This window comes from Polistes dominula, unplaced genomic scaffold (genome assembly GCF_049000335.1).
Source record: "Polistes dominula isolate Pdom_NZ unplaced genomic scaffold, Pdom_raw_medaka contig_33, whole genome shotgun sequence".
In the NCBI taxonomy this organism is placed as follows: Eukaryota; Metazoa; Arthropoda; class Insecta; order Hymenoptera; family Vespidae; genus Polistes; species Polistes dominula.
In genome coordinates this window covers 3,000,325-3,022,715 of record NW_028300998.1, presented here as the reverse complement: position 1 = coordinate 3,022,715, position 22,391 = coordinate 3,000,325, and the positions used below count along the sequence as shown (strand labels likewise).

At 27.0% G+C, this 22,391-nt stretch overlaps 3 protein-coding genes across 10 annotated transcripts; 1 reads left to right on the top strand and 2 right to left on the bottom strand.

Annotated features, from left to right (window-relative positions):
- Nucleotides 1-67: 67 nt before the first annotated feature.
- Nucleotides 68-12,363, bottom strand: LOC149032223 (ATP-binding cassette sub-family C member 5-like). 8 transcript variants are annotated; one of them, XM_089173505.1, is made up of 26 exons: nucleotides 10,584-10,710; nucleotides 9,541-9,693; nucleotides 8,925-9,119; nucleotides 8,705-8,851; nucleotides 8,404-8,562; nucleotides 8,168-8,315; nucleotides 7,847-8,080; nucleotides 7,590-7,763; nucleotides 7,350-7,497; nucleotides 7,098-7,246; nucleotides 6,782-6,892; nucleotides 5,969-6,079; nucleotides 4,930-5,075; nucleotides 4,358-4,807; nucleotides 4,138-4,264; nucleotides 3,687-3,832; nucleotides 3,479-3,597; nucleotides 3,221-3,408; nucleotides 2,772-3,054; nucleotides 2,529-2,682; nucleotides 2,322-2,450; nucleotides 1,971-2,247; nucleotides 1,740-1,905; nucleotides 1,461-1,644; nucleotides 1,178-1,370; nucleotides 68-1,108 (listed from the first exon to the last, which is right to left on the bottom strand). In XM_089173505.1, exons 3-26 carry the CDS (start codon nucleotides 9,005-9,007, stop codon nucleotides 851-853), a joined length of 4,284 nt encoding a protein of 1,427 aa, XP_089029631.1. In that variant the 5' UTR covers nucleotides 9,008-9,119; nucleotides 9,541-9,693; nucleotides 10,584-10,710; the 3' UTR covers nucleotides 68-850. The 8 variants fall into 8 exon arrangements, with proteins under 8 accessions (XP_089029631.1, XP_089029630.1, XP_089029633.1 ...); XM_089173504.1 differs by having other exon boundaries at nucleotides 9,541-9,713; nucleotides 10,584-10,709; XM_089173507.1 differs by lacking the exons at nucleotides 9,541-9,693; nucleotides 10,584-10,710 and adding an exon at nucleotides 11,939-12,363.
- A 2,366-nt stretch (nucleotides 12,364-14,729) lies between these two features.
- Nucleotides 14,730-20,248, top strand: LOC107071611 (gametogenetin-binding protein 2-like). The gene is made up of 11 exons (XM_015330755.2): nucleotides 14,730-15,096; nucleotides 16,023-16,213; nucleotides 16,770-16,913; nucleotides 17,251-17,463; nucleotides 17,537-17,740; nucleotides 17,831-17,999; nucleotides 18,076-18,240; nucleotides 18,333-18,422; nucleotides 18,497-18,781; nucleotides 18,881-19,288; nucleotides 19,390-20,248. The coding sequence occupies exons 1-11, from the start codon at nucleotides 15,007-15,009 to the stop codon at nucleotides 19,564-19,566; spliced, it is 2,136 nt and encodes a 711-aa protein (XP_015186241.1). The 5' UTR covers nucleotides 14,730-15,006; the 3' UTR covers nucleotides 19,567-20,248.
- Nucleotides 19,862-22,321, bottom strand: LOC107071612 (3-oxoacyl-[acyl-carrier-protein] synthase, mitochondrial). The gene is made up of 4 exons (XM_015330756.2): nucleotides 22,175-22,321; nucleotides 21,870-22,087; nucleotides 21,407-21,787; nucleotides 19,862-21,329 (listed from the first exon to the last, which is right to left on the bottom strand). Exons 2-4 carry the CDS (start codon nucleotides 22,072-22,074, stop codon nucleotides 20,587-20,589), a joined length of 1,329 nt encoding a protein of 442 aa, XP_015186242.1. The 5' UTR covers nucleotides 22,075-22,087; nucleotides 22,175-22,321; the 3' UTR covers nucleotides 19,862-20,586.
- Between the last annotated feature and the right edge of the window lie 70 nt (nucleotides 22,322-22,391).

The window sequence follows — 22,391 nt, the reverse complement described above, 5'->3', positions numbered from 1 at the left end:
TACAGTTTATTACATATATAAATTTTAGATACATTTTTAAAAAATTACATATGAATGAAGATCTTAATTACTATTTATAAAAAAGATTTTATTTATACATATTAATATATCTATAGAAATACTATCAATTATTAGTTATATATTATTAAAGTATAAGAAATATATTATTGTATATAAAATATAAAGAAATATATTATTTTTATTATTCGATTATAAAATGTATATGTTACGGTTAATATGAAAAAATATGGCTTCTATAGAATGTCCGAAACAAATAAAAACAAGTTTCGAGCATTCTATAGAATGCCCAGAAGGTTTTGGCAATCTATAAAATGTGTTTCACTTGACTGTGTTTAGTCTTCTTCTGGACATTCTTTCTATAAAATCAAAGTTATCTCAACATCAACAGTAACATATATAAATTATATTCTTTTCATTTTTTGTTAGAAGTAATATTAAGAATATATAAAATTTATAATTATAATACAACCATCAAATATATATATAAAAATAAAGATTAATATAAAACAAAAATATAAAATTAAAATAACATTAATCACATTTCTTTTTTTCCGTTTTCGTTATTGATTGTATCAAACTAAAATTATTTATTGCAATACTTTTGGTGAGTATTATAATTATTTTCTTAATGAAAAATATAAAGTTATAAAATATAAATTATTTCAAATAAGATAAATTGATAGATTTAATGAAAATAAAAAACAACAACTTTTTGTATCTTAATAATTAAAAAAAAAAAAAAAAAAAAAACATAATAATATGCAATTGGCAAGTTGTGCAATTTTTTCTTTTTTTATTTTGAATAAAATATTAAAAAATAAATTGCACATTATTTAATTGTTTTTTTTGTAACAGCCATCATTTTGGAAAATTCTGAATTAGGATTCGAGAGAAGATTAGTTGGCGTATCTAATTCGAGAATTGATCCATTTTTCATAACAAGAATTTTATCATATCTTAAAATAGTTTCTAAACGATGTGCGATAGTTAAAACAGTACATTCCACAAATTCATTGTGTATTGTATCCTGAATAGCTGCTTCAGTTTCAGGATCAACTGCTGCAGTTGCTTCATCCAAAACCAATATCTATAATATAAAATATACATGTGTGCAATATATAATAAATAATTAATCATTTTTATTTCATTATCTTACCTTACTATTGCGCAAAAGAGCTCTTGTTAAGCAAATAAGTTGTCTTTCTCCAACACTAAAATTATTTCCATTGCTTTCTACAAGTGCTTCAAGTTGACCATTCAGTAACTTAACTTTTTCTTTAAGTTGACTTTTCTCAAGAGAATTCCAAATTTCAATGTCAGAATATTGTTCAAATGGGTCCAGATTAGATCTATATAAAAATTAAAATCTTTTATTCACATTTTTTGTTTTTTTTTTTGTATAATTGCTAAATTCTATCCAATTTTATCTTTATTTTTACCGTATTGTTCCATTAAATAATACTGGATCCTGTGGTATAATAGAGAGTTTACTTCTTAATAAACTTAGTTCTAATTTAGATATATCTACACCGTCAATTTTAATTGTTCCTTCACAGATTTCAACCAATCGAAATAATGCAATAGTTAAAGAACTTTTTCCAGAACCTGTTCTACCAATAATTCCTAATACGCAAATGATATAATTAAAAAAATAAATATATATATATAAAATAATGTAGCACATTAGTAAAAATATATTTGAAAATACACAATATTACCCATTTTTTCTCCTGGTTTGACAGTAAATGAAATATTCAGTAATATAAGTGGTAATTCTTTTCTATATTTCATTTTAACATTTTTAAATTGTATTTTACCAGAAGTAGGCCAATTGTCATCAATTTTTATTAATGACTCTTTGGGGGTTTCTTCCTTTTCTAAATTCTGAATAAATAGAATATTATTACTATATGTGATTCATTTAGTTAAAAAAAAAGGATATAATTTACCTTAAGATAATAGTTTATCCTCTCAACACTAATAAAACGTACTTCAGTCTCTGACATTAATCTGACAGTGTATTGAAAGACACCTGAAATTTGGGTAGCATATGCCATGGCAAGACCAGCAAGCGCAGCAGGTATTTGACCTTTCAGAAAGATAATGAAAAATGCTGTGATTGAACAACAAGTGATTGCTAAACTATCCAACCTTACAGCGGACCAACGCATTGCTGCATTACACATGTAAGTGCATAAATTATTGACATCCAATAATTCTTCAAACCTATGTAAAAATATAATATACATAACACAGATACTTTTATTTAATCTTATAGTATATAAAAACAATATACTTACTTCTTTATAAAATTTTTCTCTTTTTTGAAAGCATGGATAGTATGTAGACCTTGAACAGTGGTTGTAACAAAACTCAGAACAGGCGAACGCGAAGTATTTTCCATTCTTTTGAAATCTCTCATCGCAACTCTATTTAATGTAAATAAATCAATTTCCAATGAATTTTCTTATATTAATTTAAAATGACATTCATTATATTTAACTTACCTAAACATTTTGCTGATCATAAAAAACGCAGTACCAAGAATAATTAAAGGTATAATAAACCATGGAAGTACCAAACATATAAAGAAAATAGCTATCATACAAGTGAAAATATTTTGTATCATGTAGTCCACTGCCAAAGGTAAATAGTTGTCAACTATAAATAAGAAATGTATTAAAACGAAATTATTCGTTTTTACATGATGCATATAACATATATATATACACATATATATTATAATATACCTTCATCTATATCTCGGCTAAAAATATTTTGTATTCTACCACTTGGAGTGGTTTCGAAAAATTTTAGAGGAGATGCAATGACTTTTTTGAAAACCTTATTATGTATAGTTGTTGAAGCACGTATTGTAGCATATGTTATCACCGATCCACGGATGAGACTTGTTATAATTATAATACCAATGCATATAGCATAAATATTTCGATAATACGTGAAATTTGGATTCTCGATTATGTTATCTGATAAAATAGTAACATTACTGCCAGGAACAGTTGTAGTTGCATTCTTAAAAAAGAAAAGAAAGAAAAAGAACTTATAGTAAATAATTATAAATAATTATAATTTATACTATTACTTCTTAATTTATGTTCTATTTTTTTGAATTATATCAGATTATATTGTATGTGATATATCTTTATTTAATATGTTTTAAAATTAAAAGTCTACTCACTCCACCACCTGCTTTAATCCATACAACAAGCCACCATGAACTAAATGCCATACCACCTACATTTGAGAATAATATGGAAAATACTAAAAAGGCCATCAAATATCCACCAGCAGCTTTTATATATGTATGATACGTTTGCACCTTTACAGATCCAGTTTCAACTTTATCTTCCGATGTTAAAGTGGTCCCTGCAGATTTAATAATTAATCATTTATTTTAGAAGATATACAAAATAATTTACTACACACACACACACACCTCCACTGTGAATTATTTTGGAACTTTCTTCATCTTGATTCTCAGGAGAATCAATAAATTCAGCGTTTGATTCAAAACCAATATCACTTTCTTTATTCATAATTTGTCCATATTGTTCTCTGTTGAATAATAGAAACTAATATAAATCATAATATAAAGCATTAAATATATGATATATTAAAATAATAAGTGTATTAAAATAACATACCTATTTAACTTATCTTTTGATTGTTTAAATACGTTGTTTACTATTACTGCATACTCTTTATTCAATTGCAAAAGTTCTGTATGCGTTCCATGCTCGGAAATTTTCCCATTTTGAAGTAGATAAATTTGGTGACAGCATTCCAAAAACTACATAAAATAAAATCTGCTAAGAAACCAGGCTGTGATAAGATTATTACAGTAGACCCCCCTATAACACGGTACATTGATTCCGCTTTATAGGAAAACGCGTTGTGCGAGCATTTTCGTAAAACGACGTTGACATCGTATAACGCGTTATGTACAAATGATTCACGTTTAACTTTTCCTGTGAAAAGTGGGGAATCCCCGCGTTATATGGGGGAAAACGTGTTATACAAGGGACGTGAAATCGCGTTATAAGCGTACCGTGTTATAGGGGGGATTACTGTATTTTATTATTTATTAAAAAATACCTGAATTTGATGAGTAACAAGTATAACTGTTTTTTCCTTCAAAGCATCAAGAATTAATTTGTTAAAAATATAATTTCCAACATGTGCGTCTACTGCACTCAGAGGATCATCCAGACAATAAATATCCCTACAAATATTTAAATTTTGTTATAACTAGATTAAGTCTAGAAATTGAAAGATGAACATTTAAGAAAGAGTAAAATTAAATTGTAAAATCTACCGATTAGCATAAAAAGCTCGGGCAAGTGCGACTCTTTGTTTTTGGCCTCCTGATAAATTGATACCTCTTTCACCAATTTCAGTTTCATCTCCTCCTGGTAACATATTTAGATCATCTTTTAAACTACATACAGTTAGTGCTTGATAGTAACGTTTAGCATCAAACTGTTCTCCAAAAAGAATATTCTCCTTGAGGGTTGCATTAATTATCCATGCTTGTTGACTGACAAAAGCACAAGAGCCTTCTCTTGAAAGTTGTCCTTCTTTTATTTTTAATTGACCTAATATTGCAAGCAAGAGACTAGATTTTCCACTTCCAACTTGACCACAAATTCCAATTAATTTGCCTTTAGGTGCACCAAATGTTATATCTGTAAGTATTTGGATATACATCTTTTCTTCACGATTTTTAAGTTTTTCTAGCTCTGCTGCATTAGCATCTGAATCCTTTCTAAAATATTACAAATATAAAAGCATTAAATAAAATAGAAAATAAATATCTTTAATACTGTAGTATTATTATTATAAGTTACAATTATAGAAACAAAACTTTTGAATAATATCTTTACTCACATTTTTTTGCTTTTTGATTTCTTCAATACATCAGTTTGTTTCTTAGAATTATCAATAATAAATGTTGCATTAGCAATTGCTATTGATTGTAATTTCATAATTGGTTTTGATATGTTGACAGTGTCTTTTTCCAATAACATTATTTTCTGTATAAATTTAATAATACATTAATTCATTTAAACATGTATCATAATATCATAATATATACGCATTTTTAATATTTCATTACATTCACAAGCACATAAAGCATAATACAATATTATTGTTTGTAGATTTTGCAATATTTTCATTACTTTTATTTTACCTCTAAAAATTATAAATTTAACATAGTATTATTATCTTTTTTAAACAATAAACAGAAAAATAAAATATGAAGTGGAGTGAAATGAATTATGTTATACATTTTAACATTATGCAAATTCATACAAGCAAACTTGTTTTAAAATCTACAATCAACAATAAATTAATAATAATAGCATGCTATTTTCAATGCCATTTCAAATTAATATTTTCAAATTAATAAATAAGATAAAACAGACAAACACTGCAGACTATACATAAATTAATTATTGCTAACATGTTATACAGCTTAAATATACAACTCACAATAAATCAAAATTTATTAATAAATAAAATGAAACAAACAAAAACTGCAAACTATGCATAAAAAAAAAATAAATATTACAAAAAAATATACATATATACATAATAAACGATAAAATTATACAACGTCAAGATCTAAATATACTCAAAATATATATCTTATTGTAAAATACCGAATATTTGAGTTTATTCTTATACATATTAATATTTCAAACAAATAGCAAGAGACAATGTTAATCATGACATTTTCTAATTTCAGTCTTTCACAGTAACATGTATATCATGCAATATTAAAATATTTATAAGCACTAATTCAAACAAAAATATCATGCATGATTATAAGTATATTTTATCTGAACAAAATAGTAAAATCTATTAGTAAAATATTATCTCTACAAATGTTATAATAACTATATAAAAATATAGAAATAAAAACCTTTAATCTGAGGAAAGTTATCTGTGATGCAATAATATTAATTATAGCCACTTGTAAAAACATGAAACTAGTACGAATTTGTGCACTGAGTAGCGATACAAAGGGAAATACCTGAAAGAGCAATGCAGTTAAATATTACATTAGTAGTTATGAGTTATTTTAATAATTATTTACTACAGTTTGGTTGAATAAAAATGTAAATTTGATATTTTTTGATACTCCATCCTTGTAATTATAATATACTTGAATTCTTTTACATATATAAACATAAATATATATATATATATACAAAATAAATAAAAAGCAATTTATATTACACTTGTGTAGAACATGCAATATTTTTTCTATCTTTTTAATCCATAACCCATTACTAAAAGCTTTCCCACATTTTAATTACTTTCATTTACATATTATTATAAGATATAATTTATGTATATATATATATCAATAGATTAGAGTATATAATTATTTTAATCAGAGAACTTTTTACTTCTTCCTATTAATTTTTTTTTATATTTATTAATTTAACTGATTAACTCATAGAAAGTGAAATGCATTAAATATATATAAAGTATAAAGTAATTTTTAATAATGAACAATTTTATTTATAATTTAATAGACGTAAAATGTATTAAAATAAAAGTTGAATTATTATTCCTTTAAAAACTATAAAATTGTTAATATTTGTTAAAAATTATTGTTATTTTAAGGAAAATTACATATAAAATACACAAAAATTGTTCTCTTAATAATATGTATAGAAATTGTATTATTAAGCTATATAAGCTATAACAGTTGAAAATTTAAAAAAACCTGAAATCTTCTAAGGGATATATGCGCGTTGATAATATGTCGTGTAGATTCCTTAAGCGCAACAAGTACCAGTCTTAGCTGGTTCCAAAATAAAGAAGCAATAGGAAAAGCCTGTAATATGTTCTCTAGTAAGTGCAACACTTTTATCGTTATATATAAAATATAACATTAAGATTTATAAAAAAAGGGTGCTATTATTTTGCAAGGTGAAACAAATTTATGTATTGTATGTACTATGTAATATAATATTTTCTTGAACTCAATAAATATTTCTTTGTTTCATGTATGATTACATTATTAATGAAATAATACTTACCTGTGCAGCTGTAAGATTATATCCTCCAGACACATGGGCCAAAAAAGTAAGAATGGCAGACATAATAGGCACAGCAGGTGTCAATGAAACACTAAGACTTTGAAAATATGCTATTTTATGTAACCAACTTTTTTCTGCCTTGCGTATATCTGAAAAGTAGATCATTTACTGATTGTATAAATAAATATATAATATGATAAATGATGATAAATATATAATATATATATATATATTGATTAATTTAATAATTACTCAGAAGTTTTTGACTAAAATAATTCTCCCATGAATACATTTTGATCATCTTTATAGTTTCTAGAATTTCATTCATTAATTTTACACGAGAATCAGTAACAGTTACTGTTTTACTTCGTAAGTAACCATTTAAACGAGAAAGTAAGTACTGAAATATAAGCATATGTTTCTTTATATTAATTAATATTCATATCTTTTAAGATATAAAAATGAATTTTTTATATTTAATTACTTGTTTACCTGTAAAGGGTAAAATAAAATAAATGCTACCATGCCTAAGAGAGCCAATGGACTGAAGAAATGCAGTATGTAAATAATACTAGAAATAATAATTATAGGACTGTTGACAATCATTGGACCATAAAGGACTACATCAAATAATCTTTGACTGTCATTGGAAAATAGGTTCACTAGCTAAGATAGAGAAAAAGATTTATAAAATTATATATTAAAAAATAATAAAATAAAATAAAATATAAATTTTCAATAAATTATACTTCTCCTGTATTTATGTTTCCAATATTGTTTAATCCAATAATTTTTTTATACAATAAAGCAGTACAAGATGATTTCAGTCTTAATGCTGTTCTATAATTAACAATCCAAGTCCATGTAAGAAATATTGTTCTCAAAAAATCGCATAATGTTAACAATAATGCCCACTTAATTCCATCCCAAATAGTTCCTTCTGGGGACTGTATGTATTCTAAGACCTTTCGCATTAATATTGCCTACAAATTAATACATTTTAGATAATATAAATATACACTGGAAATTAAAATATGTTAATTATATAAAAAAAAAAAATGTTAACGTACAGGGCTTATAAAACCAAAAATTACTGAGAAAGTCATAAAAACGCAACTGACAAATACTCTTGTGCGTACAAATCTCCACGCAGCCATACAAAATGATGCATTGTCGGGACCATTTCTATGTAATTCTTCTTGCCATAGATTTTCTAATCTAAAATAATGTAAATATAGTTCTCAGTACAATGAGATAAAATTTAATACATAATATTTTTCTAAATAAATAATAATAATTTTCTTACCTTTGTACATTATAAATGCAACTATCGTAAGGTGAAATTAATGGAAGATCCGATAATGAAATACCCTTCTTGTATGCTTTCCATAAATATCTTGTCATCCAAGTAACAAATGTATATGAAAATAATCCAGCGTTATCTGCTGGCATAGCTTCTTTGTCGCTAGAACATATTTGTCATTGTTATATAATTTTTTCTTTATTCTAAATAATTGTGATCAGCATATTAACAAATATTATATCAGATAATACAATTATATACACGCAAATATTTTTGTAGAAATATATTTTTTAAATATACATACATTGTCTTGGAACGCATAGGTATTAAATTCCTCATTGCATGATTATAACGTACAAATCCTAAACCTGGAGTATATTCAATATTGTTTTTTTTAGTATACAGATTTTTATTTGAAAGAAATTTTGGTCCATCGTTAACAGATGCATGACTAAAAAATAATATATATATATATATAAATATATATTTTGATATCATAAAAAAAGTAAATTTGTGTGCCTTACCTGTTATCAATTTCATTCCGCTGATTTGTGTTACTTTCTGTACCTTCAGTAATACTATTTATTTTATGTGTATCTTCAATCATTGTGCTTATTAATGATTATAAACTATGTTTGATATTTCAATATATAAATATAATTATACAAATTCTAGCTTTTTATTTCTTTCATTGGAATCACCAAGCACCTCACAAACTGCTGTAAAACATACTTTTATGACGGTTGTAGGCATACTGAGATATTCACATCATTGTCACTGATAACGCATGAATTCTAATCTTTTCTAATCAACGTCAAAAGGAAGACAAGGTTCAATAAACACAAACACAAACACAAAAGTACACACACACACAGAACTGTTATTTCATGCTTTAATATTTTTAATATTTGACTCAAGATCGTTTTGCTTAAAGAAAAAATAAAATAAATTAAATAAATTTTGAATTTTCTCTCTCACTCTACTCGCTCATTTCACTCATTCACCCCACATGCATACTCACACTCACACTCACACTCACTCTTAACCTTATTTCAAATAGAAAATAAAACTATTTAAATAGACTGAATTTAATAGTAGAGATATATTTTTATATTATAATAAATTATTTTATTCCCTTACCCTTCATAGTAATCATGATAGAACACAACTGTGAATATTATATCTAGCGTAAATTAATTAAATGCATGAGATTCTTGTCACATCGTCTTCGTTACCATACAATGATTGTACACACACACAAGTGCATAAGTACAATGCACTTCATAAGTGTTCCTGAGCAAAAGTCAATTGAACTATAAAATGACATTTTATTCAAATAAAATTCCATCAACCATACGTGTAATAATATTAGTTTTTTTGTACTTGAAAACAATATCTTAATTTCATTTGGATTTTTTTACTAAAATAGGATTCGATAATACATGTATTTATTTAAATGACTAATTGTCAAAAGTATTTATAATTTTTATAATTTCAAATTACTTTTTTGTACAATGAATTAATCTCTTTTGTTTTGTATTACTACTTTCTAGACATACTGTATATATGTATATACAAACAATTAGTCACATATTAAGTGGTATTTAGCATTTAATGTACATATATATTTATATATGTATGCGATTACATTCTTCAAGAAGATAGTAAATTAAAGCTATTCATCACTCCGGCTTAAGAATATTTAAAATGGCTTTTCTGCTACTGATTGTACTAATCGTACCAGGTACAATACTTAACCAATTTTGATAAATAAGGACTTATTTGAAAGATAAAGATTTAAATATTGTATCAAGTTCAAACTTTATATTGTACATAATAAATGTTAAGAAAAAATCATTTTGATTTGATATCTTATCAAAAGTTAATCGACATTTGAAATTGTCATGCAACGTAATTAAGATCAAACATTTGTTTATTCCTCGGGCTATCGATAAATAACGTAACAATTAATTTTTATTCTAGCAAGTAACATCAAAACTCTTTTTTCCGTACGCGTAAGTTTCAAATAATTATTTTTCAACTGTTTAAACAAGATATAATATATGATACATTTATTTATACATTATATCTCTAAAAATATACTTCAAATATTAACAATAGGCGATAATAGATAGAATAGTATATTCTTTGATAGTATTGTACCGTTATTTGATAGTTTGTACCTTTCTTTGATAGTATTGTACCATTCATTGACCGTTTGTACTGTTCTTTGATAGTTTGTACCGTCCATTGATAATATTGTATTTTTCTTTAATAATGTACCACTCTTTGATAGTATTGTAATGTCATCGCGTAAAGTACCTACTATCGCCCACTGGTGGTCCCGGTGCTAACTAAGATGCGTTGGAGAACATATACATAAACATACACATGATTTTAAATCATGGATTGTTCTCCAATAAAATTATGAACAACTTTCTAATTTTTTATTATTTTTACGACGATCATTAAGTGTCAAACATTGATCAATTTCAATTTTTAAATATTTACTTTTTATATACAATGCTTAATATTATTCTAAAAATATGCATTAACTAATTAAAAAATAAAAATTAAATTTGTATCATTATTTATAAAAAATATTACGCCTGTAGATATGTAACCCTCCAGACACACTTGAAAATGTTGCCTACGAACGCCATCTGTTGGGGCGAAATTTTTTTTCAGTCCAAACTGTTTATACACGCATGTATTACGGGTTGCCTATCTTTCAAGCAGAAAAAATTCTGTCCCAACACATGGCGCTCGCAAGCAATATTTTCAAAGTGTGTCTGACGGGTTGCATTCTTATAGGCGCGAATTTTTCTAATTATTAAATAAATAATTGATTGATTTATTAAAGGTTTCACTTCTAACTTGTGTGATCTGCACACATGTTTTTTTTAGTTTTATTAATCTAAAAATGCAATTTAATTTAAAAAATTAAACTTCTATTTAATTAACTTATTAAATTATTAATATTAACCCTTTGCACTTAGGGCCTTTATTGTTCGGGCGAACCGGCAACTTCAAGACGATTTTCATAAGTTTATATAAAATTATATATATACATAAAATATACAATATACAATAAAACCTTCCCAAAATCATGACAAAAATACAAAAATTTAGACCTATCTGCATAATGATCGGCAATCCTTTTTTTTGTGACAGGAGGAGAAACCTTCATAGGCATCCTAATCCTGGTACGTAGAATAGTGTCGGATTCTTACTGGTTAAAAAACCTCCTGTATCTTATAACTAACATGTAGAAGGGTGGGAGGAGGGCACGGAACTCCTTAGCGAACCAGGCCGGTGTTTGCCTGGTTCTCACCCATTCATTCACACGCAAACACATACCTATTTATATGCTCTCAGCAGAGATTAGTGCCCCTGGAGGCCAACCTGCTACTTATATATATACAAAATATGTATACAATGACCTAACCATTCGCCCCATGGCGCACTGACCAGGTCCACACATACCAACACGCATACTACATGCACACACACACTATTGAGGAGAAGTGGGACTTACAATTAATCAGGAGCCCCCAAGGCCGCCCGGAGTCTCACTCGAGGAAGGAGAGTGGAGTCGCCCAGGAGCTAGGTCTTCTATTCGGCCTCGCACGCACACGCCTATCCGCATACACTTGCACACGCATGCTATCAGATACACATTCCCTCTCACGTCGCCTTTCGGCATTTTCTTTCTCTTGCATGACAAGTCCTGAAGAGGACTGGAATGCAACTCAACCCCCCGAGATCTCGAAAGAAACCCTGACTATCTCGGGAAGGGTGGGCTGCATCCCTCCTATTGCACTGATCAACGCAGAATAGACAACCACGATGCAAGCCTGACTTAATGATGTTCACACGTCGAAATCTAACAGAAAACTGATTGGAAAACAAGGAGAGTCATCGAAGAATTTTCTTACAATTCAGCTCAGTAACGACATCAAGTTTAAAACATTCATCTAAAAACATAAAATAAAAATATATCAAAATGATTTTCTATATAAAATATATTAATAGGTATGTAATGTTTAAACCAATATACATATATATGTGTTTAAACAATGATAAGTATTAGTAGAATAAATTAGAGTGTTTGATATATCTTAAATAATTGTTAATTAATCAAAGAAAATGTAAATTATAGTTTAAAATCAGAGAATATAAGTTCGACGTACCTTCCTCTTCGAAATCCATCGTTAGACTGGCTCATTGTCCTCTATGAAAGTTCTTTTATTCAATGTTGTTTATATGACTTTACGTAAAAGGATATTCTATTTCTTTCCAGTACATATTATGTATATTATACATATGCAACCTTCAGTAAGTCATATAAACAACATCGAATAAAAGAACCTTTATAGAAGACAATGAGCCAGTCTAACGGTGGATTTCGAAGAGGAAGGTACGTTTTTTTACATTTTCTTCGATTAATTAACAATTATTTAAAGTATATCGAACATTCTAATGTACTCTACTAATATTTAGTATTATTTAAACTAAAATGCATTTATTTTAACGGTCCTGACCAATAATGACTTTAAATTTCAAATTTTTATCTAGTAAATTATCAGATTGAAATTGTTTAATATTCGAAATATATTAATAGATGTGTAATGTTTACACAGATATACTATTATTTAAGTATTAGTTAATTATACTTCTTATATCCTATATCTTTTTTAAACAATTGAAAAATAAATATTTAAAAGCTTACCTGGAAAAGAGAGTTTCAATGTTTATTCGCTGAAATACGAAATAATAATGTTTCGATATATTTTAATAATCGGAAGAATAAACGAGCGTTTGATCTAAATGTATTTCAAATTATTTAATGTTTAAATAAATGTACTATCGTTTAAATATTACTTAATTATAATTCACGTATATTTCTTAAATGGTTTAAATAAATGTTAAATAATCGGAAATATAAATTATTTAAACTTAACTATACAGAGCAGAAAATTTCGATGTTTAATTATCAGTGATCCAAAAAATACTATCTTGATAACAGTAATAGTTAATCGAACGTCTGTTTTTATTTATATCATTCAACAATTTCAACTTGTTGACGATTCATACGAGCTGATATATCGAATATAAATTATTTTTCACTGACTGTTTGTCACATACGAGAAATACAATATTTATATATTTGTTAAATATAGTACACGAATACGAAATACTGCTTAAATTAATGTTTATTAATCATAATAATTAATTGGTCAAATAATTGAAAAATAAGAAAATCAGTAATAAAAGTAAGAGCTTCATCTCTCGTCTTATATCAGATTTCAAAGGGGCACCATCATACGAAACTTATTTTTCATATAAAATGTCGAAAACAGGGTTTATATCAATAATAAAATCAGGCACAATTTTTAACCAATTTTGATGAACAAGGTCTCATTTGAAAGGTAAAAATTCAAACTTTTATCTAACTTTTTGAATTTTAAAAGAAGCTTTATTTTCTATGAAAAAAATATTGTTTCAAAAAATATTTTTTCAAAAATAGTTAATGCGTAAAAATAAAGCTTTTGTAAAAATTTGAAAAAAAAAAGAACAGTGCGACTGAGCTTTTATTTTTCGAATGAAGCCTGCTCATTAAAACCGGTTAAGAACTGTGTCTGGTGCATCAGCGACTGATACACTGTTTTAGACACTTTTATGCTGGGGTAATAAACAGCCTTAAACTTGGATCTATTCTCAAACGTACTAATCTGATGGCGTTAAATTTAATCGCGGGAAAATCAAATTCGCTCACAATACTATGTTGCATTTCTAATATAATTTTATTATAATAATATGATAGTAAAATATGTATCATTGAAAATATCTTAGATTATTGAATACTGTAAAATGATGCTCCCACAATTTTCTAAATGAAACATCCATATTTTTTATGCTTTTCATTAAAGCAACATTTCATAAATAAATGGTAATTACGCACAATTGACAGGGACCGATGTAGTTTAAATGAACTATGGGTCCCGGAGGACCAATGCCATATTAACAGAGATATAAACAAACATTCGTTGATTCTATGTAGATGGAATATTCCATATTTATTACATAACTCGCGCTATTATAAAATTATTAAAATAAAAAAAAAATAAAAACTAATAGGAACTGAAAATTTAAATAAGTTTTTCTATTATTCGGATCTACAATTTACGTAATTACGTAATATCTGAAAAAGAGAAAGAATGTAGATAATAAATATTAAAGTTTACTGTGTTAAAAAAGAGTAAAAAAAATTTAATAAGTTAAAAAATTGATTTATATATAAAAATTGTAATATAGATATAAAGAAGTAAATATCAAGAATGGTGGGAATTACGTTGATGGGCGCGATACGATCGGAGAAGCTCTATAATGACGCGTATAGAGAAGCAAACGGGACAATGCACGCAGGACGGAAGTGACAGACTACTTGCAAATGGCAGACATATGACGTCTTCTACTTGTTTTCGTATTCAACGTGTCGTAAGATTATCATAGTTTAAAGTCTTTTATGATCATACATAAACGAAAAGTATTGGTCTCAATAATTAAAAAGCATTACGAATAAAATAATAAAATCTGAAAATAATGGCCAAATTAGTAAATGTTTGGCGGGATGACGACCGGGTTGATCTGACGCGAAGACAAATGTTGCTAATCGTTGATGAAAATCTTACGGTAAGGATAATTTACTTCAACATAACTTTTTTAAAAGCTTCTATTATAAAATCCTGTAACTATAAATCTTTAAAAAACTTGCATAAGAAGATAGATGTTTCTATGTGTGTAACTTAACCTAAACATTGACAGAGGAGTGTATACTCAGTGTAGTAATAATCATATTTTATGAAACGTTTGACATATAAATTCTATTACTTTTTACATTGCAATCATTTAACAATGATTTTACAACAATTTCAGAGTTTCTATCAATATAGATTTTACTCTAAACATTATTACGCAGTTATCTTAAATTTACTTTCATCTACATGTTTTACACATTTTGAAAAATAATACTAATATATAACAAATGAGTTTATAGTTTTGTTGATAATATCAGTTTACTTGATAATATCACTATTAATTAATATGTTGATGTTTTTTGTAAATCTTTCTTAACGAGAAATTAAAGAAAAACATGAATTTTATTTTTAAGAAAGATGTTGATGACTCACAAATTATGAAAAATATATTGTATTAACGTTTTCCTGTGTTGCATAATTATTTAACACATTAATTTAAATGTTCTATATTTTACATCTACAATATTAATAATATGTTTTGCAATTACATGAGATAAATGTGCTGATAATTATGACAATAACACTAAGACAAAAAATTAAAAAAATATATGTTATGATGTATTTTATATTAAATTTAACTATATTATAAAATTAATCATAAAATAAACTTTTAAAATGTTTTCATTTAATCTACCATCATAATAACATAATTTGAAATAAGATTTCTTAAGCCTGTGATAAATTCTTTTTAATGAATACAATTATATATACAATTACATTTTATATAATTATAAAAATATAACATTATTTATAATTTAATAATATAAATTTCTATTAATGTAAAACTATTTATTTAAATAGATGATCATGGATGTAAATGGCCTAGGAGCAATTTGTGCTAGCCCACTCGTTCGTGGAAAGCAACTAGATGAATTTACTAGAAAGTTGGATATGCTTACAAAAGAAGAAATTAAAGAATCTTTTGTAATAACCTGTAAAGATTTACTAGCTATTTTGGGACAAACTGTACCGTGTGTTGGTTGTAGAAGAAGGTGATATACAAAATGATTCTTAATTTATGATTCAAACTTTAAGATAACAGAGGACATTCAAATAAACATTTTTTACAACAAACATAAGAATAGCATAAAAATGAAAACAAATTATATATTGATTTTTGTGTTCTTTTTATAATTAATTATTTACAATGATTTCTTTACAATTTCTTTAAAATGATACCACTGAGTGTATATGATACATATCCATAAACTTGAATGCCATGGTTGTCATACATTTTTGAAGATGCCAAACATTTTCCGAGCAATTATAAAAGCAACCAAAATTCTTGCGTCAAATTCATCAACCAACTCGACCGAAATGCAATTCTTATGTTAATACCTAAACACTTAAGCTCATATATCGCTATACTTATAATATTTTTAGTATACTTATCATCTTTTAAAATTTGTGCCATAAATTAAGAATCATGCTATAAATACATTAATACCATAACTAATAAATATGCACTATAATATAATATAATATATGTACACACTACAATATATAACATTATGCAATATTTACTTATAAAATATTATTTCTGTTTAGTGTTGAAAGATTATTTTATGAGCTAAGTAAATCCGGACATCCTGCACTAGATCCATTGATTATTACTCCAGATGGTTTAGTATCAATAAGTGATGATATGTTGCAGTCTCCTCAGTTATTATGTACTATGTTACAAGGACATAGGTAATATAATCATTTTGTTTTTAAAAATATAATATTGTCTAATTACTTTTATATATATATTAGATAATTAAATTCATTTTCTTAGGCTCTACAAAAATAATATCGCAAAAAAATGTAAATGCCATTAAAAAATTATTGATAACTTGAAAGTTCTGTTGAAAAATGATTTTGAAAAGAAAATTTAATTTTTTTAATATTATTTTATTTTATTTTTTATTATTAAATTTCCCTGCAATAGTGCAATTTTGTCAATTAAAGTTTTTTCATACAATTGAAAACAAAAGAGGTATTTAAGTGATTCTATATACATAAAATATATTTTTTCAAAATATTTCAGTGCAAGGTTAAATAATTTAGTAGAGAAACAACCAAGAAATAAAAAATCACGAAGATGTGTGTTACATTCTTTGGAAATACAACGTATGAAACCCCTTCCAAGCGCATGGAGAGAAGTTTGGGATTGTATGGAATTAGAATGTAGACAAGAACTTACTTTAATTGAAGCTGATACTCTTGAGGCCACGTTAGAATCCTATTTACGTAAGCACAGGTACGTATATACGCGGATACGTATTGACATATATATTTATTAAAAACGATCTTGATGTTAATTAATATTTTAGATTTTGTGCTGAATGTCGAACAAAGGTTCTTCTGGCATCATCTCTTTTAACAACAGAACATGAACATACGAAAGAAACAGGTTACGTAGCAGCTTTGTATTCCGGAATTAAACGATGTATATCTGATCGTCATGTTCATTTATCAACAAATACAGAATATATCAGTACACTTATAGGACGTGCTCAACCAGAACTTATGGGAAGGTATAATTCTATTGTTTTAGAAATATCTTTTCAATATAAGATAAAAAATTATATTTGTTAATGTCAAATAATGATTTATTTATATCTTAGAGAAAGGCACGCGAAAACATTAGAAATTGCCCAAGAAGAAGTACTCACTTGTCTGGGAATATGTGTGGCGGACCGTTTGCATAAGGTTCACCGACGATTAAGAGAAGAAGAAACAGTTTATAAAGTGTTAGTAGCGGTTGCGATTGATGCATTATCTAGAAATTTTCAGGTAAATGTTGTTAATGTTTCTTTTATTATTATCGATTTATTTTATTATGTTAATTGACACTTCTTGGTTCTCTTAGATGGCAGTAGAACTTAAACAGGGAATTTCACAATTAGAACTTTTATATGAGGAAATAACAAGGGAAGAAATAGCCAAACAACAACGACGAGAAAAAATGAGATTAAAACGAAAGAAGAAGAAAGAACGTCGTTATGAAACGGAGGAGAAGGAAAATTCATGTCATGTATGATATTATATAATTATTATCGTTATTTTTACTTCTTTTTATATTACCAATTATATTATTTTATTATTTTATTTTATATTGACGTTTAGTGTTCAAATGAAAGAAGAAGTGAAAATAGTGAAACATGTGTTTTTTGTATGGAATTAAAACCAACAACACAAAATATTGATCGACATAAGGTATAAGTAACATATTTAATTATGTATATACGTACAAAATACCTTTCGTATTCTTATAAAAATTTGTTTTCCAGCTGCAAGTTTTAGATCCTAAAAATAAAGGTGCACCAACATGCAAATGTCCTGATTGTTTGAAAAAAACAAAGACACCTATTATAGTACAATCTCAAAACCAAATACAATTACCGTCATATTCTACGAAAAAAGGTTCAAGTCCTCAAAAAGGTAGTTTCAAAAAAATAGCTTCTGAATCAAAGACAAAAGTTCAAAGCATGAGTGAAAATCAAATAAAAGAAATCAATTCAGAAGTAAAACAATTTTCTGAAGAAGAATTATTTGAAAACTGCAATTCTTGTAAGGTAACGTAAACTTTTATGGAGCCTATATTAATATATTTTTTTTTAATTATAACAAACGCAATTATATAAAATTCATTTATTAATCATAAAATATTATAGGACTTTTCTGATAAAACTGAAGGTGAACATTGGCATAATCTCCGTGATTGTAAAGATCGTGTGACCAAAAAAATAGTTGATGATTTAATAGATGAGCCAAACAGAAGATATAGTTGGGTAGAGATAGAGATGAAAAAGCGCATTGATTTATTTATGGCTGATAAAAAAAGTCGTTCATCAAGTGAACCATCATCTCAGGATTGTGGTTATTCATCTGAACACAATATTAGTAGTCCATCTTTTCCTAGTACACCAGAAGGCTCTGAAGTAGCTTGCAGCGATAGTTGTTGTAATCATGAAGGTGATTGTCATGATGTACGAACGTCCGATAAATTTGTTCATTCCAATTATAGTATTTCTTTGCTAAACGAACGAGGTGGAGGTCCAACACTTACACAAATGCTGGAGGTTAGTAGGAAAGAAAATAAAAATAAAGAAAAAAAATGATCATATGTAATTACGGTATTTGTAAGTGATTGTTCATAAACATTATTTGTGTGTGTATACAGGATTGTTACTTGTCAGATGACGAAGAAAAAGAAAGTTATATTCCTGCAGAGGAAATTTTGGAATTTAAATCTCGAATGCGTCAAGTCCTTGAGAAACGTAAGGAACTTCGAGAGACACTTATAAAACGTTTTGCAATTCTCTGTGGCCATGATAAGCCTTTTATCATTCCTGATTAAAAATTCCTACTAGGTACAGTTACTTAATAGGATATGATTTTTCTCTTTTTTTTTTTTTATATTGATTTACTGCCAGTAGAAACGTGAATATTATAGATGTATTTTGAATAATTGTTATCATTGGAATATCATTTTCCAATGTAAATAAAGTATCATTTGATCATACATAATAGAAATATATAAACTAATTTATCAACAATCATTGATATATTAGTTGAATTTAATTATTTTAAATACAACTAAATTCAATTTTAATAAAAGGTATGTTTTTTCTAAGACTGCATTGAATTTACAGTTATTTGTAAAGTTAAATAATGTTTTATTATTATACAGAGTTAACTGTATCACAACTACAGTTCAGAATTAAATCGAACGTAATAGAATATGCTTGTATAACTGGAATTAATACAGGTCTTTTATAGCAGCATATTTTGGTCATAATGTGACAAATTTAAATCTGATATACAAAAGAAAGTGTGTTACAATATTGGGCATACACCTTATTAATTACAATATAATATAATCAGAGAATATTTTATTTTCTTGAATTGTTAAAACTTCAAAAACATTCTTTATGTTGCGACATGATCACGATTATTCGTAATCCCGCTATTACGATAGTAATATCATGATTGAAAATTATTGCAAACTTAATATAAAATAAATGTTACATTCCAATATATATTTTATTATTCTAGTTTATATCTCTTTTTGTGTAATTTTAATGTGACAAATTCTCCATATAAAAAGAAATTTATCCTGAATCATGTAATTTGTACACATTGTATATTGTTGCATAAAATTATTTAAAATATTTAAGTTATTATAAAAGTTGATGACTGAGATTAGATTCATTATCAATTTTTTATTTGTTTAACTTGTTTATAACAAATGTATGAAGATACTTACAATGATTTTATTATTATTTGCGTATAAAATGACGCCTGTTTATCTATACTAAACGTATATAGCATATTATGTTTTCTTAATGTGATGGAATGCTTAATGTTTAATCTTTTTTTAAACAATATATTCTGCAAAACAAAGACATGCGTTTATTCCACCGAAACCGAAAGCATTTTTTAAAGCTATTCGTCTGCTACTAGAAGTCCAATTTTTCTTTTCATTAGGTACTAATTGTAAGCTTGTTTTTGTATCTAAATTATGTAAATTTATAGTAGGTGGTATCACAGCATCCTTTATAGCCAGGATAGTAAAGGCAGCTTCTAAGTTTCCTGCTGCACCTAATAAATGCCCATGCGCTCCTTTTGTACTTGATATAAACACGTTTTTACTATGTTCTCCCATAAGAGATTCTACAGCTTTTAATTCAATAGCATCACCTAATGGAGTTGAAGTAGCATGCGCATTTATGTATGTGATTTCTGAGATTTCTATACCGGCATCTTTTACTGCTCTATCCATTGCTAATAAAGCACCAGTACCATCTTCGCTAGGAGCTGTTATATGTGCTGCATCTCCTGAAAGCCCATATCCTAGAATTTCTGCATATATAGGAGCTTGTCTATTAAGAGCATGATTTAATTCTTCTAGTACTAATATAGCAGATCCTTCTCCCATTACAAAACCATCTCTGTCTCTGTCAAATGGCCTTGATGCTTCGTAAGGAAAATCATTTCTAGAAGTACTGAGTGCACGAAGACGACAAAATGCTGCAACAGCTAACGGACTGATACATGCTTCAGCTCCACCACAAACCATAACGTTAGTTTCACCTCCACGTATAAAACGAAATGCATCACCTAAACAATAGAATCATTTTAATTTAAGCATATACTTTATGTACGGTTAATATAGCAATGTTAATGTTTTATTCTACCAATAGCATGTGCTCCAGTTGCACAGGCAGTTGATACACAATGATTGGGTCCTCGAAATCCATATTTAATACTAATATGACCTGCTGCCATGTTTGGTAAAATTCGTGGTACAAAATAAGGACTGACTTTATTATATCCTTTTTTTAAAGCTTCATATGTCGAATATACATCTACTAAGTCAATCATTCCAATACCAACAGCTACTCCTGTATCTCTTTTATCATTTTCTTCTTCAGGTTTCCATTTTGCATCAGAAAGAGCTTCTTCTGAAGATATCAGTGCATAAGCTGTAGCCGGACACATTGTTCTTAATTCACTTTTAGAAAAATACGATTCTATATTTAGTTCATGTGACTGATTCCCTTTAGGTATCAAGGCAGCTAAAATGAATATAAACTTTAATTTTTAGTTATACATAATTATTATTTGTTGATTACGCTTAACTATATAGAAATTTCTTACCCACTTTACAAGGTAATTTCTCATAATCTAAATCAGATAGTTTAGTTATTCCACATTTAGATTCAAGAAGATTATTCCAAGCATACTGTACACCAACACCGAGAGGACATACAAGTCCTAACCCGGTAACAACAACTCGTCGTTTAGATCTAACATTAGTTGTCAACGATCGACCTTTTTTAAGAAAGTTGATACGAGAAAACATTTTATTTTAAAAACTAAAAAATTTGAACAAATATTGCTAAATAGGTTATGTTCTGTGTTATATCAATGTTTGTTTTTATATAGTAAACTCTGCAACTTACATAGTTTTTTAATGATATGTACAGAATAAATAATATAATTATTTCTTTATCGGCTTAATCATGAATAAAAATATCTATAAATCTCTATCATTTTGTTTTTATATATTATTCTACTGTGTGGCATGCATATACTTCGACGATTACGCGAAAAAAATATGAATCAAAACATATATACATATTTTTGTTCGAATTTGCCGCGCACTCCTAGGAAGAGGCA

What these genes read in the sequence shown, in the direction of transcription:
- LOC149032223 (XM_089173507.1), bottom strand. Translation starts at nt 9,007, where the DNA reads ATGATTGAAGATACACATAAAATAAATAGTATTACTGAAGGTACAGAA. An exon ending in AAATCAAAAAGCAAAAAAAT is followed by an intron (nt 4,808 to 4,929) that starts GTGAGTAAAGAT and finishes GTAATATTTTAG; the next exon opens with AAAGGATTCAGATGCTAATG. An exon ending in TTATTTAATGGAACAATACG is followed by an intron (nt 1,371 to 1,460) that starts GTAAAAATAAAG and finishes ATTTTTATATAG; the next exon opens with ATCTAATCTGGACCCATTTG.
- LOC107071611 (XM_015330755.2), top strand. Translation starts at nt 15,007, where the DNA reads ATGGCCAAATTAGTAAATGTTTGGCGGGATGACGACCGGGTTGATCTG. An exon ending in CAACCAGAACTTATGGGAAG is followed by an intron (nt 17,741 to 17,830) that starts GTATAATTCTAT and finishes TTTATATCTTAG; the next exon opens with AGAAAGGCACGCGAAAACAT. An exon ending in AGAAGGAAAATTCATGTCAT is followed by an intron (nt 18,241 to 18,332) that starts GTATGATATTAT and finishes ATTGACGTTTAG; the next exon opens with TGTTCAAATGAAAGAAGAAG.
- LOC107071612 (XM_015330756.2), bottom strand. Translation starts at nt 22,074, where the DNA reads ATGTTTTCTCGTATCAACTTTCTTAAAAAAGGTCGATCGTTGACAACT. An exon ending in GAAATTACCTTGTAAAGTGG is followed by an intron (nt 21,788 to 21,869) that starts GTAAGAAATTTC and finishes TATTCATTTTAG; the next exon opens with CTGCCTTGATACCTAAAGGG. An exon ending in AACTGGAGCACATGCTATTG is followed by an intron (nt 21,330 to 21,406) that starts GTAGAATAAAAC and finishes TCTATTGTTTAG; the next exon opens with GTGATGCATTTCGTTTTATA.